General features: G+C 40.9%; 1 protein-coding gene across 7 annotated transcripts in view; it reads left to right on the top strand.

Annotated features, from left to right (window-relative positions):
* Positions 1-26,107, top strand: part of tbc1d4 (TBC1 domain family, member 4) — a 38,190-nt gene extending 12,083 nt beyond the window's left edge. Inside the window, exons 2-23 of one of the 7 annotated variants that reach the window (XM_044132619.1) lie at positions 60-188; positions 275-506; positions 1,690-1,934; positions 3,877-3,966; positions 4,398-4,502; positions 4,584-4,716; positions 4,831-4,922; positions 5,079-5,189; positions 7,239-7,361; positions 7,841-7,900; positions 9,866-10,080; positions 10,575-10,712; positions 13,782-13,939; positions 15,111-15,323; positions 16,581-16,745; positions 16,858-17,016; positions 17,883-17,983; positions 18,076-18,219; positions 21,050-21,209; positions 21,340-21,509; positions 22,313-22,489; positions 23,100-26,107. In XM_044132619.1, coding sequence (XP_043988554.1) covers positions 60-188; positions 275-506; positions 1,690-1,934; positions 3,877-3,966; positions 4,398-4,502; positions 4,584-4,716; positions 4,831-4,922; positions 5,079-5,189; positions 7,239-7,361; positions 7,841-7,900; positions 9,866-10,080; positions 10,575-10,712; positions 13,782-13,939; positions 15,111-15,323; positions 16,581-16,745; positions 16,858-17,016; positions 17,883-17,983; positions 18,076-18,219; positions 21,050-21,209; positions 21,340-21,509; positions 22,313-22,489; positions 23,100-23,330 — 3,351 coding nt within the window. In that variant the 3' untranslated portion in view covers positions 23,331-26,107. Of the gene's footprint in view, positions 1-59; positions 189-274; positions 507-1,689; positions 1,935-3,876; positions 3,967-4,397; positions 4,503-4,583; positions 4,717-4,830; positions 4,923-5,078; positions 5,190-7,238; positions 7,362-7,840; positions 7,901-9,634; positions 9,732-9,862; positions 10,081-10,574; positions 10,713-13,781; positions 13,940-15,110; positions 15,324-16,580; positions 16,746-16,857; positions 17,017-17,882; positions 17,984-18,075; positions 18,220-20,086; positions 20,716-21,049; positions 21,210-21,339; positions 21,510-22,312; positions 22,490-23,099 lie in introns of those variants that run through there. The other 6 variants (XM_044132617.1, XM_044132618.1, XM_044132621.1 and 3 more) reach the window with 6 other exon arrangements.
* Positions 26,108-27,303: the final 1,196 nt, after the last annotated feature.

The following is a 27,303-nucleotide window of genomic DNA, read 5'->3' as shown; positions in this document are numbered from 1 at the left end:
TTAATTACATTTTTAAGGTCTCCTCAGTCATCATCTGCTGTCATTCCACTGTATCATAGGTCCCAGAGGTAATCAGTAGCATTCGTCAAGTGTCCAAATTGGCTCTGAAGGAAGACGCCAAACCCAAACAGGAAGCCGACGAGGCGTTCTACAACTCTCAGAAGTTTGAAGTGCTTTACTGTGGCAAGGTAGTTCCCTGAAAACACAGACACACATTTTCATGTTTCATGAACTTCAGGTGAAAGTTGTCTATCGTTCCGATTTAAAAATCCAGGTTACTGTGGGCCACAAGAAAGCTTCGTCGACCCTCATTGATGACTGCGTGGAAAAATTTCGCCAACACGAGACTGAACGTAAGCGCCTGAGACTTCTCAACGGTCAGCGAGGGTCTACAGAAACCATCCCAGTGGATTTGCTCATTGCTGGAGATGGAGACCCGCTTTACACTGCCCTCAGCAGAACTACAGAGGAACCGGAAGCTCCAGGACTAGAAGACCTGATCACAGGTGAAGGGGGGGAAAAAAATTAAGAGTTCAGTTCTGACAGCCTCTGGTCTGCAAATCACAGGTTTAAGAGAGAACTCAAAATTGTTTTGAAGTGGGATTTTATAGGGTAGTTGTGAGATGGCAGTAACTTAACTGCAGCACGAAGTCAGTCAGACTTCTGAGGGAGACGCTCAGATTAGAGCCATTGTATTTTCAATCAAAGACGCCATAAGGTCTAGCGCTCATGTGGACATATTTATTTTATATTTCTGCCAGGAAATACATTTATCTCAAACAATTTCTCTGATTAATTATACTGAACATTTTCCATGTGGTTTATTACTGATATCTGGTCATGTGAGTCATCATAATTAACATCCATAGGCCGATGTGATGCTGGTGCTTTGTGTTTGTAGTTTTGAGCTGAAATGTAGTTATGTAAACTAATAAATGTTTGCGTCAGTAAAATTCAAACCGTGCAGGTGAAGCTCACATTTGACAATGAACTCTTGTGGGGAATTTTTTGATGTGGAGTGGCATTATCTTTTTCAGTTGTGGCTTTTACTGTTTGGGAGGAGAACTGCAGTGAATTAGGACCAAAATAAGTACAGGAAGAGATTTTAGGACCATCAGCTTAGTCAGTTTGTTTTCTTCTGAACATGTATAAATAATCAGCAAGAATTACCTTATTGTGTAGCGTGTGGAGTAATCTCACGTTTTCAGGATCCACAGTGTTTGCTGCCAGTATGTTTAGATGATCTTACTCTCAATTTGTGCTGCAGAGGTCACTGGTAAATTAACCAGATAGTTACACAATTCTGTAGACAGGAGCTGGTTCAAAAACACTCGACTCATTTTCACTTTTAAAAAAGCAGAAGATGGGGCTGATAAAGAGAATTTAATAAAATACTCAAGTTGAAAATGCAGTGCTTACACAGTCTGAGTTACGTTCGCATAAAAAAAAAAAAAATTTACTGAGCACTTATCGTCAAATCAAGGCCAGGCGTTCCCATGCTAAAACAAATACTCCAACAGAAAAGAAACATGTTTAAACACAGTAAAACCTGTCTGATTGATTGCAAATCAAGCCATTCTTTGCAACAAGAAACACCCAAGAGTGATATCTAAAGGCTAAAGAAAAACCTCCTCTTTATCCAAGCAATAAGTCAAGTGAAGTTTTTTTTTTTTTTTTTTTCTGGTCCAGGTAAATGTCTGCCCAGCAGTGCCAGTCAGAGCAGTCTGCGAGGATCCTTCCCCGAGTGCATCCTGGAGGACTCTGGGTTTGAGGAACCTCAGGAGTTTCGCACGCGCTGCAGCAGCCTGGCTGGAAGCCTGCAGAGGAAGCCGGGGGAGGGAGTCATCATGGGCCCCACGCGTCGCAGACACGCCAGTGCGCCAAACAACGTCCAGCCGTCCGATTCCGACAAGAACCGCACTATGCTGTTCCAGGTAAAGGATGCAAAAAAAAATGCATCTTTGCAAAAAAAAAAAAAAAAAAAAATATATATATATATATATATATATATATATATATATATATATATATATATGCCTGGCTGTGTCTCGTCATCGAATCTCTCTGCATTCAGGCTGCCAAATCATTTCCACGCTCGCGCGCCAGGCAGGTGTTATGTACAGACTTGCTCTGTTCTCAGCAACATTTCTGCTCCTGCTGGAGTTGGAGGCTGTAACTCCCGTCTGAAACCGCTGCTCCTGTGTAAACTCAAAGCCTCTTTATTGAAAACACGTGGGGCTGCAGAGCAAGCCAGCTGCCATTCCTCAAACACCGTGCCCATTTCCTCATGAGGCTAATTTTAAAAACTAGAGCACAACGCTCAATATGATACTCCACACAGCGGCCAATTATTGGAAAAACCGTTGGCCGGCTGTGTCGTTGGCCTTGATTCGGAGTCGGCGCCGGTGTGTTTCTGCCCATCAACAAGCAGTTTAGTATCATGTGATATTTTGATTTGGAGATCTTTTTCTGTGTCCTTTAAACCATAATCAGCCAAAAGAAAAAATTATTTATATCCCTTGAAGGTTGTTTTACATGAGTTTTTACGCGATAGACTGGCACAAAGGTTTGCATAGCAGTGAAGTGGAAGGAAAACGCTACATGGGTTTTAACATTTTTAGAAATAAAAGTTATGAAACAGTGGTGTGCAGTGTCATTCTTTATCTCCGATATGCTTAAATACAATCCTGTGCAACCAATTGTTTTCAGGAATCACCTCATTAATAATTACAGTTTCAATTGTCACCAGTTGTTGCTATTTTGTTTAGATAAAAATCTGAACAATGACCTTAATGTTTTTTGCTGAATTTGACTGTTTTTTACATTGACAGTCGAACCTGCATGTTTGATGCTAAACAATAACATTGAATTCTTAATCTTTTTTTTTTTTTTTTCCAAAAGGCATCTTGAGATTTTTTTTGTAGGTTTTGCTTTACAGTTTGTATAGAGTTTCTGTAAACTTTAATGGCCAATGTGGTATTCTTCTTTTGCCTTTTGACAACTTCCAGGACTTTACTTCATTTGCAATAACAGTACTATTTCTAAAAGAAAGTACTTGAAAATATTATTTGCACTTTAATCATGTTAAAATCAATTCCTTTTTGGAAGGCCATGATCAGCAATTTCAACTTTTTTTTTTGTGTTATAGGAAAAGCTTTAAAAAATTGGCAACTTTGACTGCAACATTTTGTAAAAGCCAATAATTTTAGGTTCCAGCTGTCACAAAGAATATTGCAACATTCTGGAGGGACTGGCTATTGGCAGATTAAAGCAAAATTGTACTTCAGATTGCATGCAGAATGACGTGCGTGTGGCGGCAAAATAATGTTGCATGTCACTCTGAAGGTGCCACCCCCTACTTGAAATATGGGCATGACAGCATTATGATGTGTAGATTCTTTAGCAGGTTGCTAAATACAGAACAACCCCAGAAGAAAACCTGTTGGAGGCTGCAATAGGTTAGAAAGACTGAGGGAAAGCTTCCCCTTCTAGTGAGATCACAACTGTAAACATGCAGCCAGGGTTGCCATGGAAGGATTCACATCAAAGTATATTCATGTGATGGGATTAATAGGAAAGCTTTTCATTCAACCTGGTTGAACTTGAGCTGTTTTACAAAGACAAATGATTCTAGATGTGCAGAGCTGGCAGATATAAGCCAAGAGACTTGGAGAGAAAAGTATGAGCTCACTGGGCCATAAGGCAAAAATAGTTGTTGCAATGTTTTCCGTCCAGTGAACTTCCACGCCAGACTTTTTTGTTGGGCAATCGAAACCACAATAAAACACACTGGAGCTAGGACTTGAATCTGAGTGTTCTGGGCCGTGAATACCTTTAAGTGCTTTAAATGAATCTGTATTTCTATGTTTTGCACAGGTTGGACGTTTTGAAGTGAACCTTATTAGTCCAGACAGTAAAACAGTGGTGCTGGAAAAGAACTTCAAAGATATCTCATCCTGCTGTCAGGTTGGTTCATTTTTTTGTCTCTCATTATTTACACAGGAAAGCCTAAATTATTATTAGTTTTTTTACTGCAGCTCCAGGTTTTGTACAGAGTAACTTAATGCAGTACGATGATCCAGGCCACAGATCAACATGGATTTTTGTTTGTCATTTAAACTGACAATGAATTCACTTTTTATCTGTGAAATACTGTGGAAATGTGGCCCCTTTTTTCATATGTAATGCTTTTTGAATGCAGCGAAAGAGGCTGTTATTATGAGCTAATGGACTGCCTTGTGGTTTTGGTAATTTACTGAGAAAATGGGACATGGGTGAACCATTATGCGTCACTCTGTACTGCAGTTGAGTGATCATTAGCCGATTGAGAACATACATTTCAAAGTATTTATTTTTTTTCTTAAATGATTTTTCTTATTCGCTTCTGTCTTCAACAGGGCGTCAAGCAGACCGATCATTTTGGATTCATCTGCAGGGACCAGTCGGAGTCTGGTCCCAGTCAGTACATGTGCTACGTCTTCCAGTGCGCCAGTGAGTCGTTGGTGAGTTGCACGGGGTGATGTCGGTGAAAATTAACCCGAAGCGCAATGGGTGAAGAGCTTGTGTTTCTGTTTATGTGTCAGGTTGACGAGGTAATGCTGACCCTGAAGCAGGCCTTCTCCACCGCCGCAGCCTTACAGAGCAGCAAGACCCCGGTGCAGCTCTGCGAAGCGTGCCCCATGCACGACCTGCACAAGCTCTGCGAGAGGATTGAGGGTGAGCCCCTGTGATCCGAGCAGCACACCCCGTCACCCATCTGCGTCCCCGACTCATACTGGTGATCTGTACGATAATGAGTCTGTTTCTTAGAGCGCCTTTTTCTCTCCGCAGGTCTTTATCCACCCCGAGCGAAGCTAGCAATCCAAAAATACCTCTCCCTGTTGACCGATAATGAGCAGGCAGAGATTTTCGAGCGAGTTCAAGTAAGCGCACTCTCTCCTGTTGCCATAAGTGACACATTAACGGTTTTGGGTGAGAGCTGTTCAGGTTTTCACAGCTTCCTCTTAGTAGCTTCAAAGCACACCGTCTTCTGGTTGTCTTCTCTTAAGATGTATGTGTGGGTATGTGTGTTTCTCCAGAGACTGAAGCCTGGGTCTGACCAAGAGGAGAATGAGTTGGCGATTATGTACCTAAGGCAGCTCTGCGAAAGCAAGCAGAAATCTCATCTTCATATCGGAGAAACCCCTCAGGTATACGCTTCATGCTGAAGAGGATCTGAAAACTGTTATGGGAGTGTTTTTTAAACCAGTGAACTTTACCCTCATTTATGCTTGTTGGCAATTTCTAACATTTTGTGTTCAAGCTTACTGATGATTCGAAGCAGGGTCAGTCTTCATTAGGTGGACTGAGTACTTGAATGGTTTTCAATGAGTCCAATAAGCTGTGATGTTTGAAAAGAATTGTATTATTTAGCGTTTATATCATATATGTTTTTCCTTTTTTCTAAATTAAAACACAGAAAAGAAAGGACTTGTATTTAAAGGGGGTGTAAAATGTCCCATGGCAGACGCATCATTTTTGTGCTTTACTTTTTCTTGTATTCAAAAATGTGAAATCCACAGATGTATAATGACTGGTACACAAAAACCTTTATAAGGGCTGTTTATCTCTGAGATCAAGGACTTAAAACTACAGACTAGTATTTTTAAAGAAATCTCTCACTGATTATTCTAACGCAGCAATAACACATTATAAGTCTTTTAGGAAACACTATAAAATCCACTCAATGGTGTAACTTTGATCTATTTTTAATGTTTTCTTTTTAGATTCAGGCCATCAGTTTTTTTTTTTTTTACCAACAGAAGATAAAAGGAGAGACAGAGTGATTTTACAGGTTTCACACTTTAAAAGTGTATTAAAAGCATTTCAGAGTCAGAGGAAGCTTTGAGTATTCACAGATGCTTAACAAGTAAACCTGAGAAATGTGTCCCAAAGAATCATTAACCTCACGCATAACGGTGACACAAGGCTTGTCAAAAATCCATCAATGATCCATTGGGATTGATTTCCTTTTCACCACAGAACTGTACTTTTAAAATAAAGAATTTGTTCCTCTTTCCTCAACCGATTCCTGAAAAAATGACGCAGATAATTTTAACATCAGTTTTAAAATTAACAGAAAATATGAGCTTTTGACGAGTTAAGACTAAAATAGAAGGCTGCAAATAATCTATCCATTTTGTCTAGCCAAATCTTCCTGTTAGATGGGAAAAAAACACACTGCCTCTCTACATGGCATCTTTTTTCCAAGTTTATTTCCTGGTATTATTTTAGTTTTATCTGGTAAATGCAGTGGAAACAGATAGGAATAATATGGGCTTCACAAAACTACTTCTGGTTCCTAGAAAAAGGGCCCTGCAGTGGAAACTCAAAAAGAGTGAGATGGGCAGATTCACAGATAGTCGTGAATAACTCACGACTATCTGTGTTTTCTACAGCTGATGTTTAGAGTTTTTTGGGGGTTTTTTAACCAAGGGGAAAAGTTCAGGGTAAATCCACTCATAGCTATTCTACACAGCTGACTGGCAGCTTCCAGCAACAGATCAGGGAGGAGAAAACTGCTTTTTACATCACAGGCTTAGAGAATGCCCTGCTCTGTCTGTCAGGTATTATTAAGAGAAACCCAGAAACCTATTACCAACCATTGAATCACACACCTTTTAATGTTACTGTTGACAAGTATCCTAACCCTCCACTATCATTAAGTGCTCATCATCGGGTGAGTGTATGAGTGGCTAAAATAAAAATAGCTTTGAAACTTGCAGACATTCCCTTATGTTTGGGGAAAGTTTCTGTTAAAACAAACAGTTTCTGAATCTAACATTCAGTTAAATTCGGTTTGTAAAGTTCTTAAACTTTAGACCACAAGTGTCAAACTCCAGTCCTCAAGGGCCGGTGTCCTGCACGTTTTAGATGTGCCACAGGTACAAAACACTGGAATGAAATGGCTTCATTACCTCCTCCTTGTGTAGATCAGTTATCCAGAGCCTTGCTAATGACCTAATTATTCTATTCAGGTGTGATGTAGCAGAGGCACATCTAAAAGTTGCAGGACACCGGCTCTTGAGGACTGGAGTTTGACACCCCTGCTTTAGACATTCTGGTGTAAAACACTAGAAAAAAAATGGAGTGGATCTTAAATTTAGCAACTAACATTTGCTTCTTATCTGATGGTTTTCTAGCCTAAAATGGCCACCGCTCCCACGTCATCTAATGATGATTTTCTTGATGTTCTGCAGAATGCAGCAAGCAGCACAGCTGCAGGAGACAGCTCAGCCACCGGCAGTCGATTCAAACTTGATATTCTCAAGAATAAAGCCCGCACATCCCTCACCAGCTCTCTGGAAAACATCTTTGCAAGGGTATGAATAAGGAGAAATTTTTAATTTTAGTTCAGTCCTTCCCCTTGTTAAATATTTTAAATATCTTCTCTCCAAGTTTTTGCTCTGCTTCCGTTTCTTCAATTTCTCTGCACCTGATTGGATGTAGCCACCTTTTTTTTTTTGGGTCCCCCACCCGGCTCAGTCTTTGCTGTTTCTGTGTTGTGCTCATCCAAAGGGATTTGGATTGACCCATATCTGCCAGTGAGACATCACAATAATTCCTTAGTGAAGGGATCCAGGCACTCAGAGAGTCTCTGCTGCCATCTGTTATTATCTCTTAGACCTTAGCATTCAGTGCGTTTGTCGAGCTATCAGCTCTGAAACATCGGCCCTCTTTGTATCTTCCCATTTCAGAAAAAGAAAACAGTTATTTCATATAAACCCTAATTGTTTATTTTATCAAACACTTGTATCTTTTCGCACCGTGTTTCACGTTGTCTCTTGATATCTGTCACCAGGGTGCCAGCAGAATGCGGGGCCGCTTGGGAAGCATGGGAAGCATTAGCAGTTTCGAAAGAGTAAGTGTCCTTGAGAGAGAAACATGAGAATTCCCAGAGCGTCTATCAGGGGATTCTGGGTATTCCCACTTCTTTTTTTTTTCTTCTTTTTTTTTAAACCCACCGGCTCATTAAACCCTTTTATACCCCAGCTTTGCCATGAGCATCAGAACAGGTTGATGGATTTGCTTTCTCTCCGGGGCTCTTCAAACTTGAAGACGTGACTTTGCGCCGCGTTGTTTCCAGATGCTTTTAAGATCACAGGGCGCTGGCCAAGAGGCCGAGCTGTACGGCTGACCGGGAATGTGTTCAGCGAGCCGCTTGTAACAAGCGGTTGAATTTTGTTGCTGTTGTGCAGAATGTGAAGTATGAAACAAAGTCCCGTTTGCCCGTCAGTGTGAAGTTAAGAGGATTTTGTCCGTATAGCACACACCCACTGCAGCTTTTACGACTCGCATTGAGGTTGTAAAAAAGCATTCATCATGATTCGATCAAACCACAGATACAGGATCCTCACTGCTGACCTAATTAATAATTAATTTAATCTCAGAATAAGCATTTAAAGTTATTTAAATGATCAGATCCATATAAGGAGAGAATATAATTGAGTGAGTCAGTTTTTTCTTGAATTCATGACATAAATTTGAAATCCGTTTTAGTTGCACATAATGTTAAATTATGTGCAAGTGTTGAAGTAGTTCAAAGCTGGCAGGTTGTTCTAATAAATATGTCTTTATTTGTACATGTAGGCCTTTGGTCACACTACTCCAGATCAGTTTTAAACGTTTCCTTAATTTCTAGAAAAACCTGGAGGGTCTACATCAAGAGTGTCCATTTACGGCCCTCAGAGCGATTTTTAGGGGACCCATCCGAGAACGGGTTAATTAGAATCAGAATAGTCGCGGTGCTGAACAACGCCGTCGATGCGTTTAGGTTTCCTCCTGGTGGAGTTTGTTCATCAGCGGGAGAACGTTTCTCTGAAATCTGCAGAAAAATTCTCGGCAATATCTCCAGAAGCTCAGCAGAGCCTCCACTCCAGATCTGCCAATATGACCCAGTTTGCCGCCGCCTTCAAACTCTTCATATCATATTTAGTAAAACTGGAGCTGGCGGGTTGACGAAATTCACACTCCATTCACTCTTTTATCGTTGCCGCATATCTTCTGCCTTCTCAGAATCTGTGAGCCGCTGCAGATTTATTTAATTTTTTTTTGCCTTGCATACTTCAGTCAGATTTACAGTTCCTCAGAAAAATCCTTCATTACCCAGTAAAAGACAAAAGAGATGCTTTCCCAAGCAATGTGTGGGTCAGATAAACCTGTTTGCATCGTGAATAGATTCATGAGGCGCTTTGCGGAGTGCCTCATCAGGATGGGACGTACAAGCGAGCAGGAAACAACGCTCAGGATGTCCAGTTGTACTTCAGCTGAGATCCGTCTGTCGCATTGTCTGCTCAGCCTCATCATGACACAACGAGACACGGAAGTGAGGCTCTGTTTACAGCCTTATTAAAGGGCAGTTTATTGTGCAGTTCTGCTCTGCACTGAAATGGAAGTGGTTTGTGTTCAAAGATAGGAACCGGCGGCACAAATGTCACTGCATGTCCAGCGTGCTGACAGGAGTCAAGAGGGAGGTCTCTGTCGGCAGGACAGGAGCAGATTGGAGGGTTTTTGTCCTGACTTGCTACCACTGAGGTCCTCCCCACCAATCGTGTGCGATGCTCCGAGTCATAGGACATCATCCATTAGAATACAATAGATGTGGGAGTTGTACCAGCAGGCATGAGGCACAGAGTTCAATAGTGGCGAGTAGAGAAGTTAAGCGTGGAGTCAGTTTAATCGTGAGGAAGTAGGTGAGTGCAGATTTCATTTCCAACTTTCTATTACTGTGGGTTTTTGTCGCTATGTATATTTTGGTACATCTGTAACCTAAGTAAATGCGCAAAAAAACTGGCACCAACATCTTGCATTTTGTCCTAACCAGCAGGATGAGGAGTCTCCTGGTCACTCCCCGCCAGGTTCGCCTCCCGCCTTCCCGGACGACGAGCTGGAATCCGGGCCGCAGTTCCGTCGGCGTGCACACACCTTCAGCCACCCGCCGGTGAGGAAGCGCATCTCCTTCGAGAGCCAGCCGGCCAACCAGACCAAACAGGCTCCGCTCCGCAGGCAGCACTCCATCAACCCAGAGCTGCTGCAGACCAGGTAAAATACCTGAAACAATTGGTCATTTTTTGCATTATTTTTTTTGACTGTTGATAAAGGAAAATGCATTCTTCTTCTTATTATTATTATTTTTTAGTTTTGTTTTGTTTTGTTTTACAGATTTAGTAATTAATCTTTTGCACATTTTGCAGTTTTCTTTTGACATGAGCTGTTGTGATTAGCTTTGCGATTTAGTTTATTTTTTTATTTTTTTAAACAGTTAATCTCCGTAATCACTTTAAAACTAACAAAATATTCCGCTGACCTTTTGATTCCTGCACACACAATGTAATCTATTTGTAGCACTTTGATCGGTCTAAAATCTGCTCTCCTCGTCCCCCTGCTGTCCTCTGAAACAATAGCATCACAGGTTTCCTGTCAGTGTTTTGGACCCACATGCATTTCTCACTGTTTTCCTTTCCTTTATGTAATGTTTGTTCTTTATTTTTTATTTTCTATTTTACTTGTGGCCGTTTCACGCTGGGCCCGCCCAGTCACGTGTCCCGAACACGCAGCATTTCAGAGGGGGAGTCCTCCTTCAGCCTCCCCTCCACCTTCTCCGCTCCCACTTTCCTGAAAAGCTTTTACCAGGGTTCGCTGGGCTCCCTGACGGACAGTGGGAGCTTCAAGAGGTGAGCGGGGGGGTTTGGACCACCCTCCTTTGCATAAACAAACAGCTGATGATGAAGAATATGACTTCTGTGGGATGGGAACAGCTGACCTGTTGCTGGGATGGCAGTAGCCATAATCCGTGTTGGCTGAATCTTTGTAACTCGCAGCTCTGCTATCCAGTCTCTTTTCAACTGGATAGTAGAGCTTATTATTCTTGTTTCCTGGATTTCAAGACTTTTCTTTTTTTTTTGTTAACCCACCTCTCGGCTCTGCAGATGGACCGGCCTTCTTCCCGTTTAGAGTGGGATATTGATACATCCTCCTTCTGTTTCATTTGCATGAAACTAAAGCTTTTTGCACGACAAACCCCTGCGTGTTTCACTGAGATGAACAAACGTCATTAACTACATTTCATTCTTCTGACGTGACAGTACTTTGCAAAAATACCACTAAAGCTTTTTTTTTTTTTTTAACAGGCCAAAACAAAGTGTATTTTATTGTGATATTTTTTGTTTTTTGATAGACCAACACAAGTCATCAAATTTTTGTAGTAATGGAAGGAAATCAATAACTTGTTTTTGACCCTTTTTTGTTAGTAAAAAGGGTGGAAACTGAGATACGGCGTTAATTTGTGTTCATTCCCTGTGACCAATACTTTCTTTGCAAATATGGCTGTAAGTTATTTTGGATTGTCTCTACCAGCTTTATCTGACAGGAATCTGTCAGGGAAAGTCACTGATGAATGAGAGTCAGTTGGTGATAAGGTTCTATAAATCTGTAAATTAAGAAAAAGACTAATTTTCAGGGAGGGCAGCGCCCCCTACGGACCAGCTGCCACTGCATCCCCACAACATAACAGCTACACAGTGCATCACCACGGAGATGGTGATTGCATTTTACTTCTTAGTTCCAAAGTTCAGTTTTTGTTCTTATCCATCTAGATCACCTGCTTCTTTCCATTTACTATGCCTTTGGACTTTACATAGGCTTCATTCAGCAATGACTTTCTTCCAGAAAGCTCAGATTAGAGGATTACATGACTAATACTTGTCCTGTCACCAGATGGGCCTGTGAGTTTAAGCGGACGTCCATGTCCATTTTAGGTTTGCAGTTCTGTATTCTCTAAAAGGTTGCTTTCTGATGTGTTCAAAGCTTGAGTTATTGTTTTAAAACCCAATCCTGCATTTAACTCTTCCACCACTTTCTCCCTGAGTTGTTGGCTGCGTCTTCATGATGCTGAATATTCCTTAAAATTATCTACAACCTGTTGTATTTATGCTAACTTTAAATCACATAGTGACAGGTGAATTCCACTTATTAATCAGTTGAATTCTTAAAGCAGACGGGTGCGCTAGATTTTATTTAGGGGTTTCAGAGTAAATCACACTTTTCTCGTTTTTATTTGTAGAATATATTTCTACATGTACCACTTTCCTTCCACTTCTCAACAGTGTAGCACTTTGTTGTTCGTCAGTACCATGAAACACATTGAAGTTTTTGGTTTTAATAAAACAGGATGCAAAGTTTTTTGTTTTTTGTTTTTTGCAAGATGCTGCACAATTCAAAACCTAACAAACTTTGCAATTTTCTTCTTCTTTTTTTTTTTTTTTCTCACTTTGGAAGGTTGTCGTCGGTAACCTTCAGCAAATCAATGACCGTGTTTGGTTCGTCAATGAAAGCAGGATAGACCTCGGTGTGTCTGAGAAGCGGGTTCTGTCTCCTCGGATGTCCTGATGGCAGAAAGTAAAGGTTAACATTTCCATTATAAATGAGATGCGGCGCAGCAGACCGCTGTGCTGGGAGGTGTCGTTTGCTCTCCGAGCAGCCAGACTCCACGGTGGCATCCAAAGAATCAAGACGACGTTTTATTCTTGAACTGCGTTGCTCCCAGATTATGGCTCAGATATTTTAGCCTTGGTTTTTGAATGTGCTAAATATAAATTGTACGCTCTGAAGTTTTCTTTCTGATTGAATTTTTCAGACCCTTTTGGCACCCAAAGCTTTTCTGACGACGCCCTGCTGGAGTTAACAGCAGAGAAACGTTAGGGAAAATGTGTCAGGGGAGGAATTTTAAGGAGTGACTGGGGCATGCATGGAGTAGCAGTCGGAGCCGGATTGTTTGTGTCAGTGACATTAGTGTTGAACCAAGGTCACTTCCTGTTTCCCATTGCTCACATGTTCAGGCAGGTTTTTGTGTTCTGACAATGCTTACTGATTGCTCAAGCGTTTTGTGACTATCAGACAAGAGGTGGAAATAATTATTTCTCTTTGTTAATTTTCTTTTTAATTTTTGGAAATCAATTAGCTGTTTAAGATCTAACCTTTCCCATTAAAGGCTTTAGTTGTTTTGAATGTTTGTCGCTCTTTGAATGCGTCCTTCGGGGAAAATTATTTACAGTGTATCAGGTTAAATAAAGAAACAATAGATTTGATATTTAACATATTTAAATGTGTTTGCACAGAGTAAATATTGTGCAAATAAATTCCTCCATGTCAATAAAAGGTTCAGTATGGCATTCTGGGAAAACTGTGCGCTTAGTCCGAACACCTGACCAAGTGCACACTTTGCAGGACATTTCCCTATGCTCTTTGCTATGCCACAGACCTCTCCCGCCCATGGTCTTATAGTAATGGATACATAAAAGTTTTTATGTATCCTAGTAACCAGGATTGTGAAAGTTTGCGTTTACCCACTTCTGTCAGACTGTCTGCATTGTATTTCTACAGCTGGGATGTCTGCGGACAGAGTGTGAACGTAAAGTTTTTAACCACCGGTCTCTTCCCCTTCGCTGACAATCAACTTCTTTTTCAGAAAGAACAGAATTGCATGCCATGGCCGATGTCTCTTCCGTTTACTGCTGCTTTATTAACACGGACACTGGGGAATTGGTGTGTGGCTGCTGCTGCTTTTTCGGAGGCCTCAGCTTCGCCACTTATGAACTGAGCTGTCCAGAAAGCTGGATGAGTTTTCCTGTTGTGCCTGTGTTTGGTTTGTGTCTGCCATTATTAGAGGGGTTGAAGAGAGTTGGTGTAACATGACACCTGACTCGTGTATCAGGTGTCTCTGACACATCTGTCCTTTCTCGTAGCAATGGAGAAGGCAGGAAAAGGACGCTGTCAAGCTGCAGCAATGACTCTCTGAGCGGAGGTCTCCCTCTGACCCCACGCAGGGTCTCCTGGAGACAGAAGATCTTCCTGCGGGTCGCCTCGCCCATGAACAGGCCATCTGCATCTATGCAGGACACAGGTGTGTTAACGTAATCCTTTAAGCTGTTCTACAAGCAATCATGTGCATCATGTAATCGGTGTCCTCTTCTTTGATGAAAGTTACCAATGTACTGACAGGAAAATGTTGTATCATGAGTATTGTGTGCAAATATTGTCAATGTAATGACAGAGTTATTAAGTTAAGGTACTTTGATAATATCCATATACTTTGGCTGATATTCCAAAAATACAGTATTATTACTAGAGTTATTGAAACATTTATTGTCATTGTTATATCGGTTCTCTGAGTAGTGCTTGGAAAATGTTTTCTGCAATACAAAAGTTATTGTAGAAAACACAAAACAAAATGTTTTCAGGGAATATTTTGTTTTGTGTCTCGGTGAGATTCCCTTTTGTAAATCAATATGAAATGGAATATAAATAAATGCGACAACTTCTAAATTTGATAAATCTGCACATGAGATTTTAAAGACTGCAATAGTAATGCCATTTAAATAAACTAACCACAGCAGACGTCTCTGCAAAAGATTACACATTAAGGCAGTAAATACCTACCGGTACAAGGAGTTAATATTTTTTTCCCTTTCAGTTTCAATAGCCACATGTAGACCTGGTAGCTGTCTGACCTGTAACCAAACAGACTCTGTTTGGCAACATGAACAAGACCATAATGTCCCAAAAAGAAACATACCTTGCCCTAAACTAAAGAAACTGAAACATTGATAAGAAACAAAGTCACTGGAAGGGTTACAAAACCATCTTCCGGACTAATAAACCACAATGAGAGTCAAAGCCATTATTTTTTATCAGTGAGAGTAGGCAGAAATTAAAGAAATCTCCTTCCGATTTTAATTTGGTACCTTGTCTATGTGTTTCTGACTCTGGATATCCCTCGGGTTCAGAAAAACATTCTTTACTTCAAAATGCAAAATTTTTTCTGTCAGTTTTGGAATAAGTTAAATACTTTTGTCAGTATTTTTTTTTTGTGTGTGTGAAGGCAGGTGCTTTTAAGAGCAGAGAACCACTCCAGACAACAAATCCTAAATTAAAAGCAGCTGTGTGGAGCTACACTCACTATCCTCTAAAATCCTCTGTGGACTCAACACTGCTAGTAAATCCTACTTATTGTTATATGGAAAAGCAAAGTGAATTTTAATCACGCGTTCATGTTCATAACTCCCTTTTTGCAGACGGCTCTGATGCCACGGAGCTGCTGCCTCTGTCTCCTCGTGCCTCGGACCCGGGTCTGGACCCTCTGAGGCGCCTTTTATCCCCGGCATCTGATCAGCCGGCCGATAAGAAGCCCAAGAAGACAGGAGCCGATTACAGAGCTCTCTGGAAAACTGCCATCCGCCAGCAGATCCTCCTGCTGCGCATGGAAAAGGAGAATCAGAGGCTGGAAGGTGAGCGTAAATCCCTTCTCCACCGCACCGAAAAGTGGCATTTTAACCCTGGAGCGCATTCTTTTGCTGGTCACATGAAGGACACATGGTGCTTATGATGTCCTCATACTTGCTGAAACAGGTATTACATTTTTGTGTGTGTGTGTTTTTTTTCCCCCTCACTAGTAGTTCTCTCCTTGTTGTTCAACTTGTAAAAAAAGTTAACATGCTGTGTAAAAGGTTTCATTGCACCAGCACAGCTTAAAGAGCATAAATCATCATTCTTTAATAACTTTTGGACTATGTTTAGGTTTTAGCTTATTGTACTATAACTTATACTTACATGAAAAAAGCTTGGAAAAAAGATGATGTTATGTTTTTATGTTTGAAATCCAAACCTGGATATCAGTGCTTAGCACAACAACATCCTTAGAGGAAAAGTGTCAACAAACTCTCCAGCTTGAATGTGAGATCAAGAACTAAAGATTTTCAATAGACGTACAGCAGGGGTCTCAAACTCCAGGCCTCGAGGGCCGCAGTCCTGCAGTTTTTAGATGTGCCACAGGTAGAAAACGCTGGAATGAAATGGCTTAATTACCTCCACCTGGTGTAGATCAGTTCTCCAGAGCCTTAATTATTCTATTCAGGTTTGGTGCAGCAGAGGCACATCTAAAAGTTGCAGGACTGCGGCCCTCGAGGACTGGAGTTTAAGACCCCTGATGTACTGTATTCAATAAATGTAGATATTGTTGAAAAGTTACTTTATTCAAACTCCGTCTTCTGTGTGAATCCCATTATATACACAGACTTTAACGCACTTTAATCCAACACCAACACATCTCTTCTTGTTTGTCTGATATTTTGACGTCAATGCTGGTCTGAGGACCTTACAGTGCAAAACTGTTTTCTATAGAAGGTAAGCATTATAACAGAAGAACTTTGGGATCAGGGAAGAGGTTTTGCATGATACTAGTGGCTAGCTGCAGGAGTCGTTCAATTCATCTTTCCTTTTTTTCCTGCATGTTACGGGGTTGGCGGTGGAGGTGATCAACTTTTTTTATCCTTTCTTTTCCTTCATCACTGCGAACAAGTCTTTAGAATACTCCAGTTTCTATTTGGTGTTATTGTGGATTTTGTGTCTTGTGTTTCCATCGTACCTAAAGGCTTGACGGTCTGCATCCTCTCCTGGTCGTTTTTGCCTGTCCTTTTAATGCCCTCTTTAGCGGAGCGATGTTCAGTTTGTTCCCTTATTTGTTTTTCGTCCTCCTGATTCAACTGAAGCGAGTCGAGATGAGCTGCACATCCGCAAAACGAAGCTCAACTACCAGGAAGTGTGTACCTGCTCCAAGGAAGCTCAGGCGCTCTGGGAGAGAAAACTAACAGCTCCAGGCAGAACCACTAACCCGCAGGACAAGGAGGACATATACAGAGCCGTCTGCCAGGGTGAGAGGGAAGTGCATGGGTGTGTGAGCGTGGATTGAAATGCACTTTACAAGGCTAAAGTTATTAAACGTTACCTTACTTACACTTGGTTTATTTGTTGGTTTTTCTGCAGGAGTTCCAAAGAGCAGACGCGGGGAGGTCTGGCTACTCCTTTCCCATCAGCATCGGCTGCAGCACAGACTGCCCCAGCGCCAGCAAGCTCCAGACACCCCCTACTACGACCTGCTGAAGCAGCTCACCGCACAGCAGCACGCCATTCTGGTGGACTTAGGTGGGCACGCTCACCGTTACGCGACCTCTGCTTAACCACACGGCCCCACTGGGACGAAACACAACAAAAGGGGAAATATTCTCGTCAATGTTTTCTGACGACAATGCTTTCGTCAGAAAACAAATTCTATAAGAAACAGAAATAAGGCTCTCTGTGTGTCTTGTGTAGAAATGTATTGTGACTGATTTTCCTTGCGATGAGTTGTGCAAACATTTCTTTGCCAGGGTGAAAGAGATGTGAGGAAGTCGGACGACGGTTGAGTGTAGCTTTCAGCAGCACCTAAAAACAAATGGAAGTTGATGCTTCTCTTTTTGCTACAATTGTAGGAAGAAAGACTTTTTTTTTTCTACACATGGAGTGGAGATTTAGTCAATATCTTGGATTTAAAACACAAATACAAATCTGCAGCTGAGCTAAACTGTGTAGTATTTAATTTAGTAACTAAATAATTATTTTAAGTAATTAAATAACAATTTAGTAGTTATTTAGTTTCCCCTGTGGGATTAATAAATAATTTTATAATTTGAGTTCCAAGTGAATTTGAATGCCCCTCGCGTTTCTTAAGCTGAATACTTAGAGTTGCAGTAGCAGAAATGACTATTTTCTCAAAGTCTATGGAGTACTCCAACACATGGTTTAAATTAGAAATTAATTTCTTTCCAACTTAACTCACAGTCCAGATGGTTCCAGGATTTGTCTGGAATTTATGAAGTGCTTGTCTAAAATTTGCATGTCTACTTTCTGTTTTAATTTGTCGATAATACAGCTTATTTAAACGTTAAACAGCGAATAGTTTATTAAGATCTCACATGAAGCATTGTTTTTATAGCAAAAGTTTGTAGTTGTAAATCCAACTCCCTTCTCAGGCCGGACCTTCCCCACCCACCAGTACTTCTCAGCCCAGCTTGGAGCAGGTCAACTTTCCCTCTACAATTTGCTGAAGGCTTACTCTCTGATGGACACAGAGGTAATCCTCTAGCCCTTTTTGCAGAAACATTCAAAGTAAAGAATCTCCTCCACGCCATTATAAATTGTCCTTTTCTTATTTATTCGCCACAGGTTGGCTACTGCCAGGGCATCAGCTTTGTGGCCGGAGTGCTGCTGCTCCACATGAGGGAAGAGCAAGCTTTCGACATGTTGAAATTCCTGATGTACGACCTGGGCATCAGGCGGCAGTACCGACCCGACATGGTTTCACTGCAGGTCAGCGCGCATACGGATCGGCTGCTTTGACATGCCACTCGAACAAAAGCGAACTCGATGAGTGCACAGAAATATTTTTCACATCAAAACTGGTGAAGACTTTTGCACTTAAGCATTTTTTATTTTTATTTTTATATTCTCTTGTAGCATTGTCTGCATGCTTAGGATTTTTATTTTAATATTATTAAAACAAAACATCTTGAAAACCATTATGCACTACTTTGCTTTAGTCTTTTTCACGTAATAAATACAATCAATCAAAGTTTGTGTTTGTACCGTTACGAAATTAGTGGTAATTTTTAATGAGGTTAATTTTTAGGTTTATAATTAATTGATCACAATTTGATTGAAGACCATATATTGACAAATTAAGCAACATCTTTAATTCAAAAACCCTATTTGCAGCTACGTTATTGAATAAATGGACGTCGGAGCTGAACATCAAAGATATTTGTTGCTTTTCATCTGTTATTTGTATTATTTAACGATCAGCAACCAACGCACTGTTCTATTCATTCAGCAGTTGCTGTGGCAACACGTCAAGCCTAAAATGCCATTTTGATGGCATTTTAGGCTTGAGTAGCTTCAGCTACAGGCCGACTCCTTTATGCACAACGTAAACACAACAGCCTCTTCCAGAGTCCTATCAGGTTACTTATTGAGGCAAAAATTAACCCCCGGCGGTCCAAGACAAGCGGCTTCGTCGTCTTTTGCTTTGTTTGCGGATGTCGCTTGTGCGTCACATTTAGGGGAAAATCAGAAACCAAATAGAAAGGTTCCGGCCGGAACTTTTATATGTAAAACTAAAAAAAAATTGTAAAATTTTTTTACGCGTTAAAATCTATGTAATTAATTAATCAAAATTAACTCATTAAAGTTCTGGCCCTAAACAAAATAAATAGAAAAAAAATGCTCCAGTGGCATGAGTACTTTTACAAAACACTGCAGGGACAGTTTTGTCAGACTGCTGAGCGCCTGACGAGTCCTTATGGATGAACAGCTGGGATCTGAACATCGCCGAAGGGTTCAGGTTCTGACCTGTGTTGACCTTCCTGCTTCCTGTTTGGCCACATTTTGTCACAAATACTCGATAAAGGCTGCTGATGATATCGATTACAAAAAAAAAAAAAAGTGTAATGTTTCATAGTATCATTGAACAAAATATTTTTCCCTCAGTAACAAATAGTGCTGTTTGCATTAATTAATAATAATGGGACAGAACCATTTCAGTCTTTATGAGACTGAGAGAAAGTGACTCTTTGTGTAAACAAATAAACATTTAACTATTCTTCATTTGCTCCTGCGTTCCCTAAGTGGAAAAGGAAAGGCACAATGTGGTTTGCATTATAATCAGTACTGTTATCCAGTAAATGCACATGGCTTCAATTTATTTCCTAAGAATAAAGCGCATTTAGAGCAACGTAACAACAGCCCAGAACCCAAGTGTGCACACCAGCCGTCCAGACCCGCTCCATCGTTTAAATATTTTAGGCATTATGCCACGGATAAAACACTGAAACATTTTACTGTAAGAACTGCAGCGCCCGATCCTCTCTATCACCAAAAGTGGAGAAGACAAGATGAAGAAGACACCATTCAGTTTTTGGTAACACTTTATTTGACAGGTTGTTTGTTTTAAAAGTGTTACTGATTAAACTTTAGCTTTAATAACATAAAGCTACATAATTTTTAAAGTTTAATTAGTGATATATTTATAAAAAAAAAAAGTCAGATCATGATTTCTTGGTTAATGACAAGTTGTCATAAGAAAGACATTTTGAATAATGTCAACTTTCTATTAAACATGTCATGACACTTTTATGACAACAGTCATAAATATTCATGAAGACTTACTCATATTCATGATGGTGTCATGACAGTCTTATTCACAACCCGTCAAATAAAGTTTTCTTATGTAATGCCGTCAGAAGCTTGAGAATGTGCAGGAATTCTTCCTGGGTTGATGTTATTTTAGTTTTGCCAAACATTTGTCGACTTTGTGGCATTAGTATCATTTTAAAATACTTTCTTACAATTTTATGCCTTTTGTCTTTATTGTCTTTTTTAAAATTGCTTTTGACAGGAGTGACAAGTGCAGATTCCATTTTTGTGAATGTGTTTTGAATGCACAGACACACACACACAAAAAAACCCCACATTTACTACCTGTTTAAAACCATGCACAGTGTACTCCTCCATTCATTTTATAGCGGTCATCTGCCTGCCACCTTTTATTGGTTTGATTTGCAACGTGTCTCCACCTCTCCGTCAGACCACACCTGCTCTGTTAGCTCCAGTTAAACATCAGCTGACCTCACCATAGTTGAAGCATCGACGGTTGGGGGGTGGTGGTGGTGGGGTAATGTTTAATCTCCTCCAGGTAACCGTTCAGCCGAGCAGAAGCCTGCTGTTTCCCTCCCTGCAGCGGTTTTGGTCTTTAAAGACGTTCCCTGGCATATTTGTGCTGTTTGCTGTGCGCTTCAGGAGGAGGTTCAGGTATCGGTTGTCTTCTTTGTTACTTTGAGGAAATTGTAAAAGCAGAGAGTCTAATTTTAGCCCTAGCTAACTTCTGCTTCTCCGCTCTTCGCTCTTTGCTGTCTCATACTGTAAAAAGAGTTATTGCAGCTCATCAGACACACAGCCTTGTCTGAGCAAGTCCTTAAAGCAACACTGCTTTCACTTTACCAGCGCTGTGGTTGAGTGGGGGAGAAAAAAAAAAAAAACCCTTCATTGATTCTTAGATTTCTTTTGGAAACCTTGTCTCTTCCAGATCCAGTTCTACCAGTTTTTTCTGACCTGAGGTTGCCTTTTTGTCTCTGTTGTACTCCAGATTCATATGTACCAGCTCTCCAGGCTCCTGCACGACTACCACCGGGACCTTTACAATCACCTGGAGGAGCACGAGATCGGGCCCAGCCTCTACGCCGCGCCTTGGTTCCTCACCCTCTTCGCCTCACAGTTCCCCCTTGGCTTCGTGTCCCGCATCTTTGGTAAAGCCAGACCATTGGATTCTCTGATTGCAGCCAAATGCCTCAGCAGAATTATGTCTGCTTCACCTCCAGTGTTGGCGATCACATTAACGCTTTTCTGATGCTTCTTCTCTGTTTTTTTTGTGGTTAGATTTAGTGTTTGTGCAGGGCACTGAGGTGATCTTTAAAGTGGCCCTCTGTCTGCTGAGCAGCCATGAGAGGGAGATAGTGGAATGCGACAGCTTTGAGAGCATCGTGGACTACCTGAAAACTACACTCCCCACGCTCACACAAACACAGATGGAGCAGACCATTACCAAGGTAACGTCAGGGATTTAATGCAATGCATTGATGCAAAGTAATACTACAATTTTCTCGTTACTGAGCATCTGTTTTGGTTTTGCCAACTTGTGAAGACAAACACAGAACACAAATATAAAAAAAAATAAATAAAGTATACATGCAATTACATGTATTTTATGCATAACCTTGTAAAAGTTTTTACGCCCCTTGTACAAGCTTTAGTGTAATTTTATTGGGAATTTTATTTTGGTGGATCAAGACTGGGAATATTTTTTTTCTTACTAACTGAAATCATTCCCAGCGCAAGATTCTGTCACCACAACACGTTACTTTTGGATCCAGGCCAGAAAGTTCAGTTTTGGTTTCATCTGACTGGAGCACATCTGCTGTGTCTCTATATGGATCAGTTTACATTTTTAATAGGACCTGTCATCGCTTTCCGAGAGTATCTTGAAAAGTCTTGGCCGTATAAAGAACAAAACTCCAACATAGCTTAACAATTGGAGATGTTCTTATTTTGGTTTTCATACAAACTGCATTCTTTAACTTTAGCATGATACCCATCAGTAGTTTTATTGTGATTCACTGACTGAATCAAAAAGAGCAATGTTGTATGTTTTTGGACTTTAGACATCTTTAAATTCAACAGGTGTGCCCCCCAAAAATCTAATGTTTAACAAACAAAGTAAGGCTATTGCAATGCACATTTTATCTCCAGGCTTTATATGTCTGAAACATTGGTACAAACAAAAAGCGTAGAAAAATGTTCACTTTTACATTAAGGATAAACAACCTCACTGGAGCTTATTCTGGATCACTAGGTTATGGAGATGGACATCTCCAAGCAGCTGCATGCATATGAAGTCGAGTACCACGTCCTGCAGGATGAGATGTTGGACGCCGGGCCGCCACCCGACGACGCGGAGCGCCTCGACAAATTAGAGAAGGCGAACGTGCAGCTGAAGAAACAGAACATGGATCTGCTGGAAAAACTTCAAGTAAGGAAGATACAGTGCAGTGTCACATGTTTAAATGGTAAACCAGAATACTGTTGAGAGGATATATTCTTGTGCAAAGAGTCACAGTGTGTTGAAACAATGCCAGTTTGTGCAATCTAGAAGAAGCTGTGTAATTGCAAAATGTCATTGCCTCGGATTGCCTGTAGATGGCACTAATACATCACTGGAAAACACAGCGGTAATGAGAGACTGTTGAAGACACAAAAGGCCTGAGAGCTGTTATGTTCTCCACGTACTTCAATCATTTCAGTGAAGTGTGAATCTGTGGAGGAGGACTGATAAAGTCGCACCTGATGAGCTTCATATTAACAGAGGTTTAAAAGTTCTTCAGACTCTCATCTCTGATTTAACGAGAGAAAATCACTAGAGGGTCAATGTTTCGGAAGCTGAAACGCGACTCCTGCAAAACTCAACAAGTTATTTCAAGACTGTGGGTGAAATGTACATTTGCATTGCAGCGATTACTGACATTATCCTCCCAGGCTGCGGTGCAAAATTGCACGCTTTGTGTTGTAGTCATCAAGACCTTCAGATTTAAGTGTCCGTTTTGCAACAGCGTCAGCTGAGGTGCATTCTCTCTGTCCTGCAGGCTGCAAGACAGAAGATTCAGACTCTGGAGACGAGCGTGGAGAACTTCCTCTCTCGGGAGAGCAAAATGAAGCACATGATTCGCTCCCTGGAGCAAGAGAGGACAGCCTACCAGAGGACCCTTGAGCGCATGCGCTCCAGCCTTCCCCCCGACGCCCTGACAGATGTGGAGATGACCCAGATCAAAACAGGACCCAACGGGAAAGCCAAAACCGCAGCCAAGAAGCCCTGATGGCAACAGGAGGGAGTAGGTGGGGATGGAGGGACGCGGCGGAGGGGGGAGTGGAGGCGGGTTGGCTGCGTTTGGGCAGATGCAGCGACTCAAATCCACAAACTGTCAAGTGACGACTGCTCAGTGGTGGGAAGCCGACGAGTTCCACTTCACTTCTGTGATGAAGTGTGGTTGCGTTTTGTAAATGTTTGAAGTCATGAGACAGACAGACTGCATGGGGAAACATCTTGGTTGTGTTTGATGAGCAGATAAAAAAGAGCGGTGGGAGGATGGTTTCAGGGTTTCCATAGCGGAGGAAAGCCAGTGTTTCTCTCATCTGATTCACGACCGGTTAGGAGGTAGCATCAATGGCCGCACCGACCTGCAATGGTCGGATGTTTGGCTCTATTCATGGGGGAATTTCCTTGTTCGCACTGCCTGGATGTGAGTAACTCCACAGAAGCTGCCTGTTGAGACATCATTTATTTCAGACCTTGTGAGGTCTATTTACAGCCATTACCAGTGTCTAATCGGGGGAGCATTTTGTTGTTCTTTTACACTTTTGTCTCCAATGAAAGCTTCGCTTTATTACATTTTAATCTCTCTGAGCTTTTATGAATGTAACGTCTCCTCGTAGGTCGTTCTAATCGCGTTCATTCTCTTGCCGCGGAGGTCGGTGTTACTCTTCAGCAGAACTGGAGTGCCGCAACGCTAGAGATCGTTCAGAGTGCCGTTTTCTCAGGAAACGTCTCTTCCAGATCTCAGGCAGGAAGTGAGGTCGCCTGCCTCCTCGGCTTCCTGTAAGACGCCGGCCGCGCCAGTCGTCTTTCTTTTAGCACCGCCTTCAGACTCCGAGGCAGAGCTCGCGCTCCCCGGGAGGCGCAGACTAAACAGGCTGAGGTGGAGACGGGATCTGAATGTACACGCTGCTGCACTTAAAAAACAAAAGAAAAAGCTCTGCGAGGCACTACCGCTTTAGCTTCTGCAGCGCCTCTCAGAAGTATTCATAGCTGTCGAACTGTTTCACATTGTCTTAGTGACAACTACAATGTATTTTTTCATGGTTTAATTTGACATATCAATGCAGTTTGCATATAATTGTGATTTAGAAGGAAATTGAAGCATTCACCCATCCAACTCTCCTCCCTTGTCCTGGGAGGGCTGCAGGGTGGAGTGTTGGGCGTTTGGTACTGGTGGTATTGGGAGAGAGTGACACACAGGACAGACAATTGACATTTGACCTAACAGTCACGATTTTGGACTGAGAGGAAGCTGGAGGACCTGGATAGAATCCACCTATGCACAAAGAGAACATACAAACATACAGAGAGCAAAACCCCTCCAAACTGGAAACCATCTTGCAGAAAGTCAAATGTGCCATTTGACAGAAAAAAAGTGTGGCTGCAAAAACACAAAATCTTGCCAAGTATTGTAGTCTGGTCTAGTTTCTAGTGCAAATGTCTTAGTCCACTTGATATAAGACACAATTAACTTACGAGCAACTTTACAGCAATATATAGGAGCTTGTTTTAAGACAATAATTCCCCAATATTGACAAAAACGTATTAATTACACAAGCAGATTATTTCACTTATAATAAGACATTTTTCTAACGTTATAAGTCAAATAATATGTCACTGGAACAAATATTGAGGAATTATTGACTTAAAATAAACTTCTATATCTCGCTAAAAAAATGTTGTAAGATAGTTTTATCACATTTCAAGGGTACTGAGATACTTGCACTAGAAATTAGACCAAAAATACTTTGTGAGATTTTGTGTTTTTGCAGTGTGGACTTTGTTTACTCTGATACCACTAAATAAATTGTGGTACAGCCAATTCCCTTCAGAATCACATAATTAACTATCTGTAGTTTATCAAATATGTAGCACATTTTCTAGATTTTTATAAATAAGCAATTTTAACATTCACTTCCAAATTACCCTCTACGCTGGGTTGGTCTGTGATCTAAAATCTGTATGATAAATTGAATAAATTGTAGTTGTAACATGACGGAGCACAGAAATGTTTGCTGGGGATGAATACTTTTGAAAGGCACTTTATTGTGCTCAAGATTTCAATTAGATACGGTGTTGTCTGTGCACAATGTCCAAAACTGGAGAGTTTAGTTTAGCAGAGAAATAAGAAAGAAGCTAAAATGAGCCTGAGGGGACTTGAGTTGCCCTCTCAACGATAATGAGTCTTGGATTTTATATGCCCCATCTACACACACACACACACACATGCACACTGCAGTGAAGTGGTTGACTGTATGGACAGACTGTTCATATGCTTTAAAAGCTCTGTCCCTGGCTCCCTCTTTGATTTTGTTTTCTCCCACCTCCAGGTCTGAATCATCACTTTTTATTCAAGTGAAAACTCGTCCTCGTCCTTAAAAGGTGTGTGTGTGTGTGTGTGTGTGTGGGGTGGGGGGGACTCTTTACAATTAAATTAGGGTGACTTCTATCGTGAAACAAGAGGGTGTTCATCAGTCGTCCTGCCCTTGGAGACAAGTAACATATTTGTGTTGGTTTGAGTGTAAAGTTTTTATTCTGTTACTTCGGTCCCAGAAGATGTATGGTAATGGCAGCCAGTGCAATATGTTTGTTTATCAATCATACGCACGTCTTTACATGCGAGTGATATCAGCTAATTCGCATAAAGTGTTTTTAGCTGTCATGTAAATAAGGCCGTAAGTTCCCGGCTAAAACTAATGACTCATTTGTTGGTTGAGTTGTTATTGAAAAATGAGCTGCATGGATTTACCCCGCAAAACATATCAAATGGCTCTTTTTTTTTTTTTTTTAAAGAAAAACCAACAACTTTTAATGGATGCATGCAGTAGAGAGGAAACTAAGCCTTTGTCTGTAGTTTGTACTACTGCAATATTTATGCATCTTAGATGTAAGACCATTGAACCAAAGATGTGCTTTATTTCCTGAAAATACATGAACGAATTCATTCAAAAGGCAGTGTTTTATATATTTTACAGATTCTTTCAACAAATCTCTCACCTCTTTTTTTTTTTTTTTTTTTTTTTTTTTGCCTAGATGTCATTTTCAACAGTGACTTGACGAAATACCAAATATTGCTCACAAATACTTGAGTAAGCGATAAAAAAACAAGGTCAGGTCTTTTTATCATCAATACACATTTTTTAAAATTTTATTCAGCTACACAATGCTCTATCTGCAGGGTTCCTGTGCGTTTCATGTCAAAATCCCAGGTTTTAATATGGAAATGAAAAAAAACGGGATGGATGGATGGACAATAAGGTAAATGAATGGATAGTTGGACAATCGGAAAAGCAAGAGGTCAAAGTTATGGAAGATTGACCTGAACAAATGGAAAATTGAACAGTGGGTGGATGGGTTTATGAAAATACATTTCAGACTTTTTCGGACTGCAATGCAACCCTGTGTGTGATCTCTGGAGGTGAGGTGTCAGCCTAAGAATCTCACTGTTGGGGTCAGCATCTCGACTGATAACTAGTGCGTGTATCACTGTGCTCAAGCTGTCAACATGAGGGCTACACTGAAGCAAAAAAACAAAACAAAACAAAAAACTGTCCTAAATACATCAATAAACCTCACCTTGCCTTGTTTTCTGTCTCCGTATGTCCCATTGTATTTCCTTCCTATCAGGAGCTCAAATAAAAAAAATTCTGTTCCTTTAGCACTCCAAGTTTACCTTGCTTAAAAGACCAGCATGAGCCGACATCCACAAAGAGCACATATAAAGGTATTTTTTTTTTATTAGGAGTTGTTCTTTTCTCAGCAACTTGGGCAAATAAAACCATATTTCCACCTTGAGCTGAAAGTCTGAAAAAAAGATTTTTCTTTAAATCTCAGTAGAAGTCAAAGATTTAGCCTTGTGCACTTTTAAGATTGGATCAAATGGTTGACTTCTCTTCCCGACCATGTGTGACTCACTGCTCTGTACGAAGCAATGAGTTTCACGTGTTTTAAGTGTTGGTTTGTGAGAAAGTGCT

This window comes from Gambusia affinis, linkage group LG11 (assembly GCF_019740435.1).
Source record: "Gambusia affinis linkage group LG11, SWU_Gaff_1.0, whole genome shotgun sequence".
NCBI lineage: Eukaryota > Metazoa > Chordata > Actinopteri > Cyprinodontiformes > Poeciliidae > Gambusia > Gambusia affinis.
The sequence above is the reverse complement of the archived record's forward strand: the minus strand, read 5'-3'. Positions and strand labels throughout refer to the sequence as shown.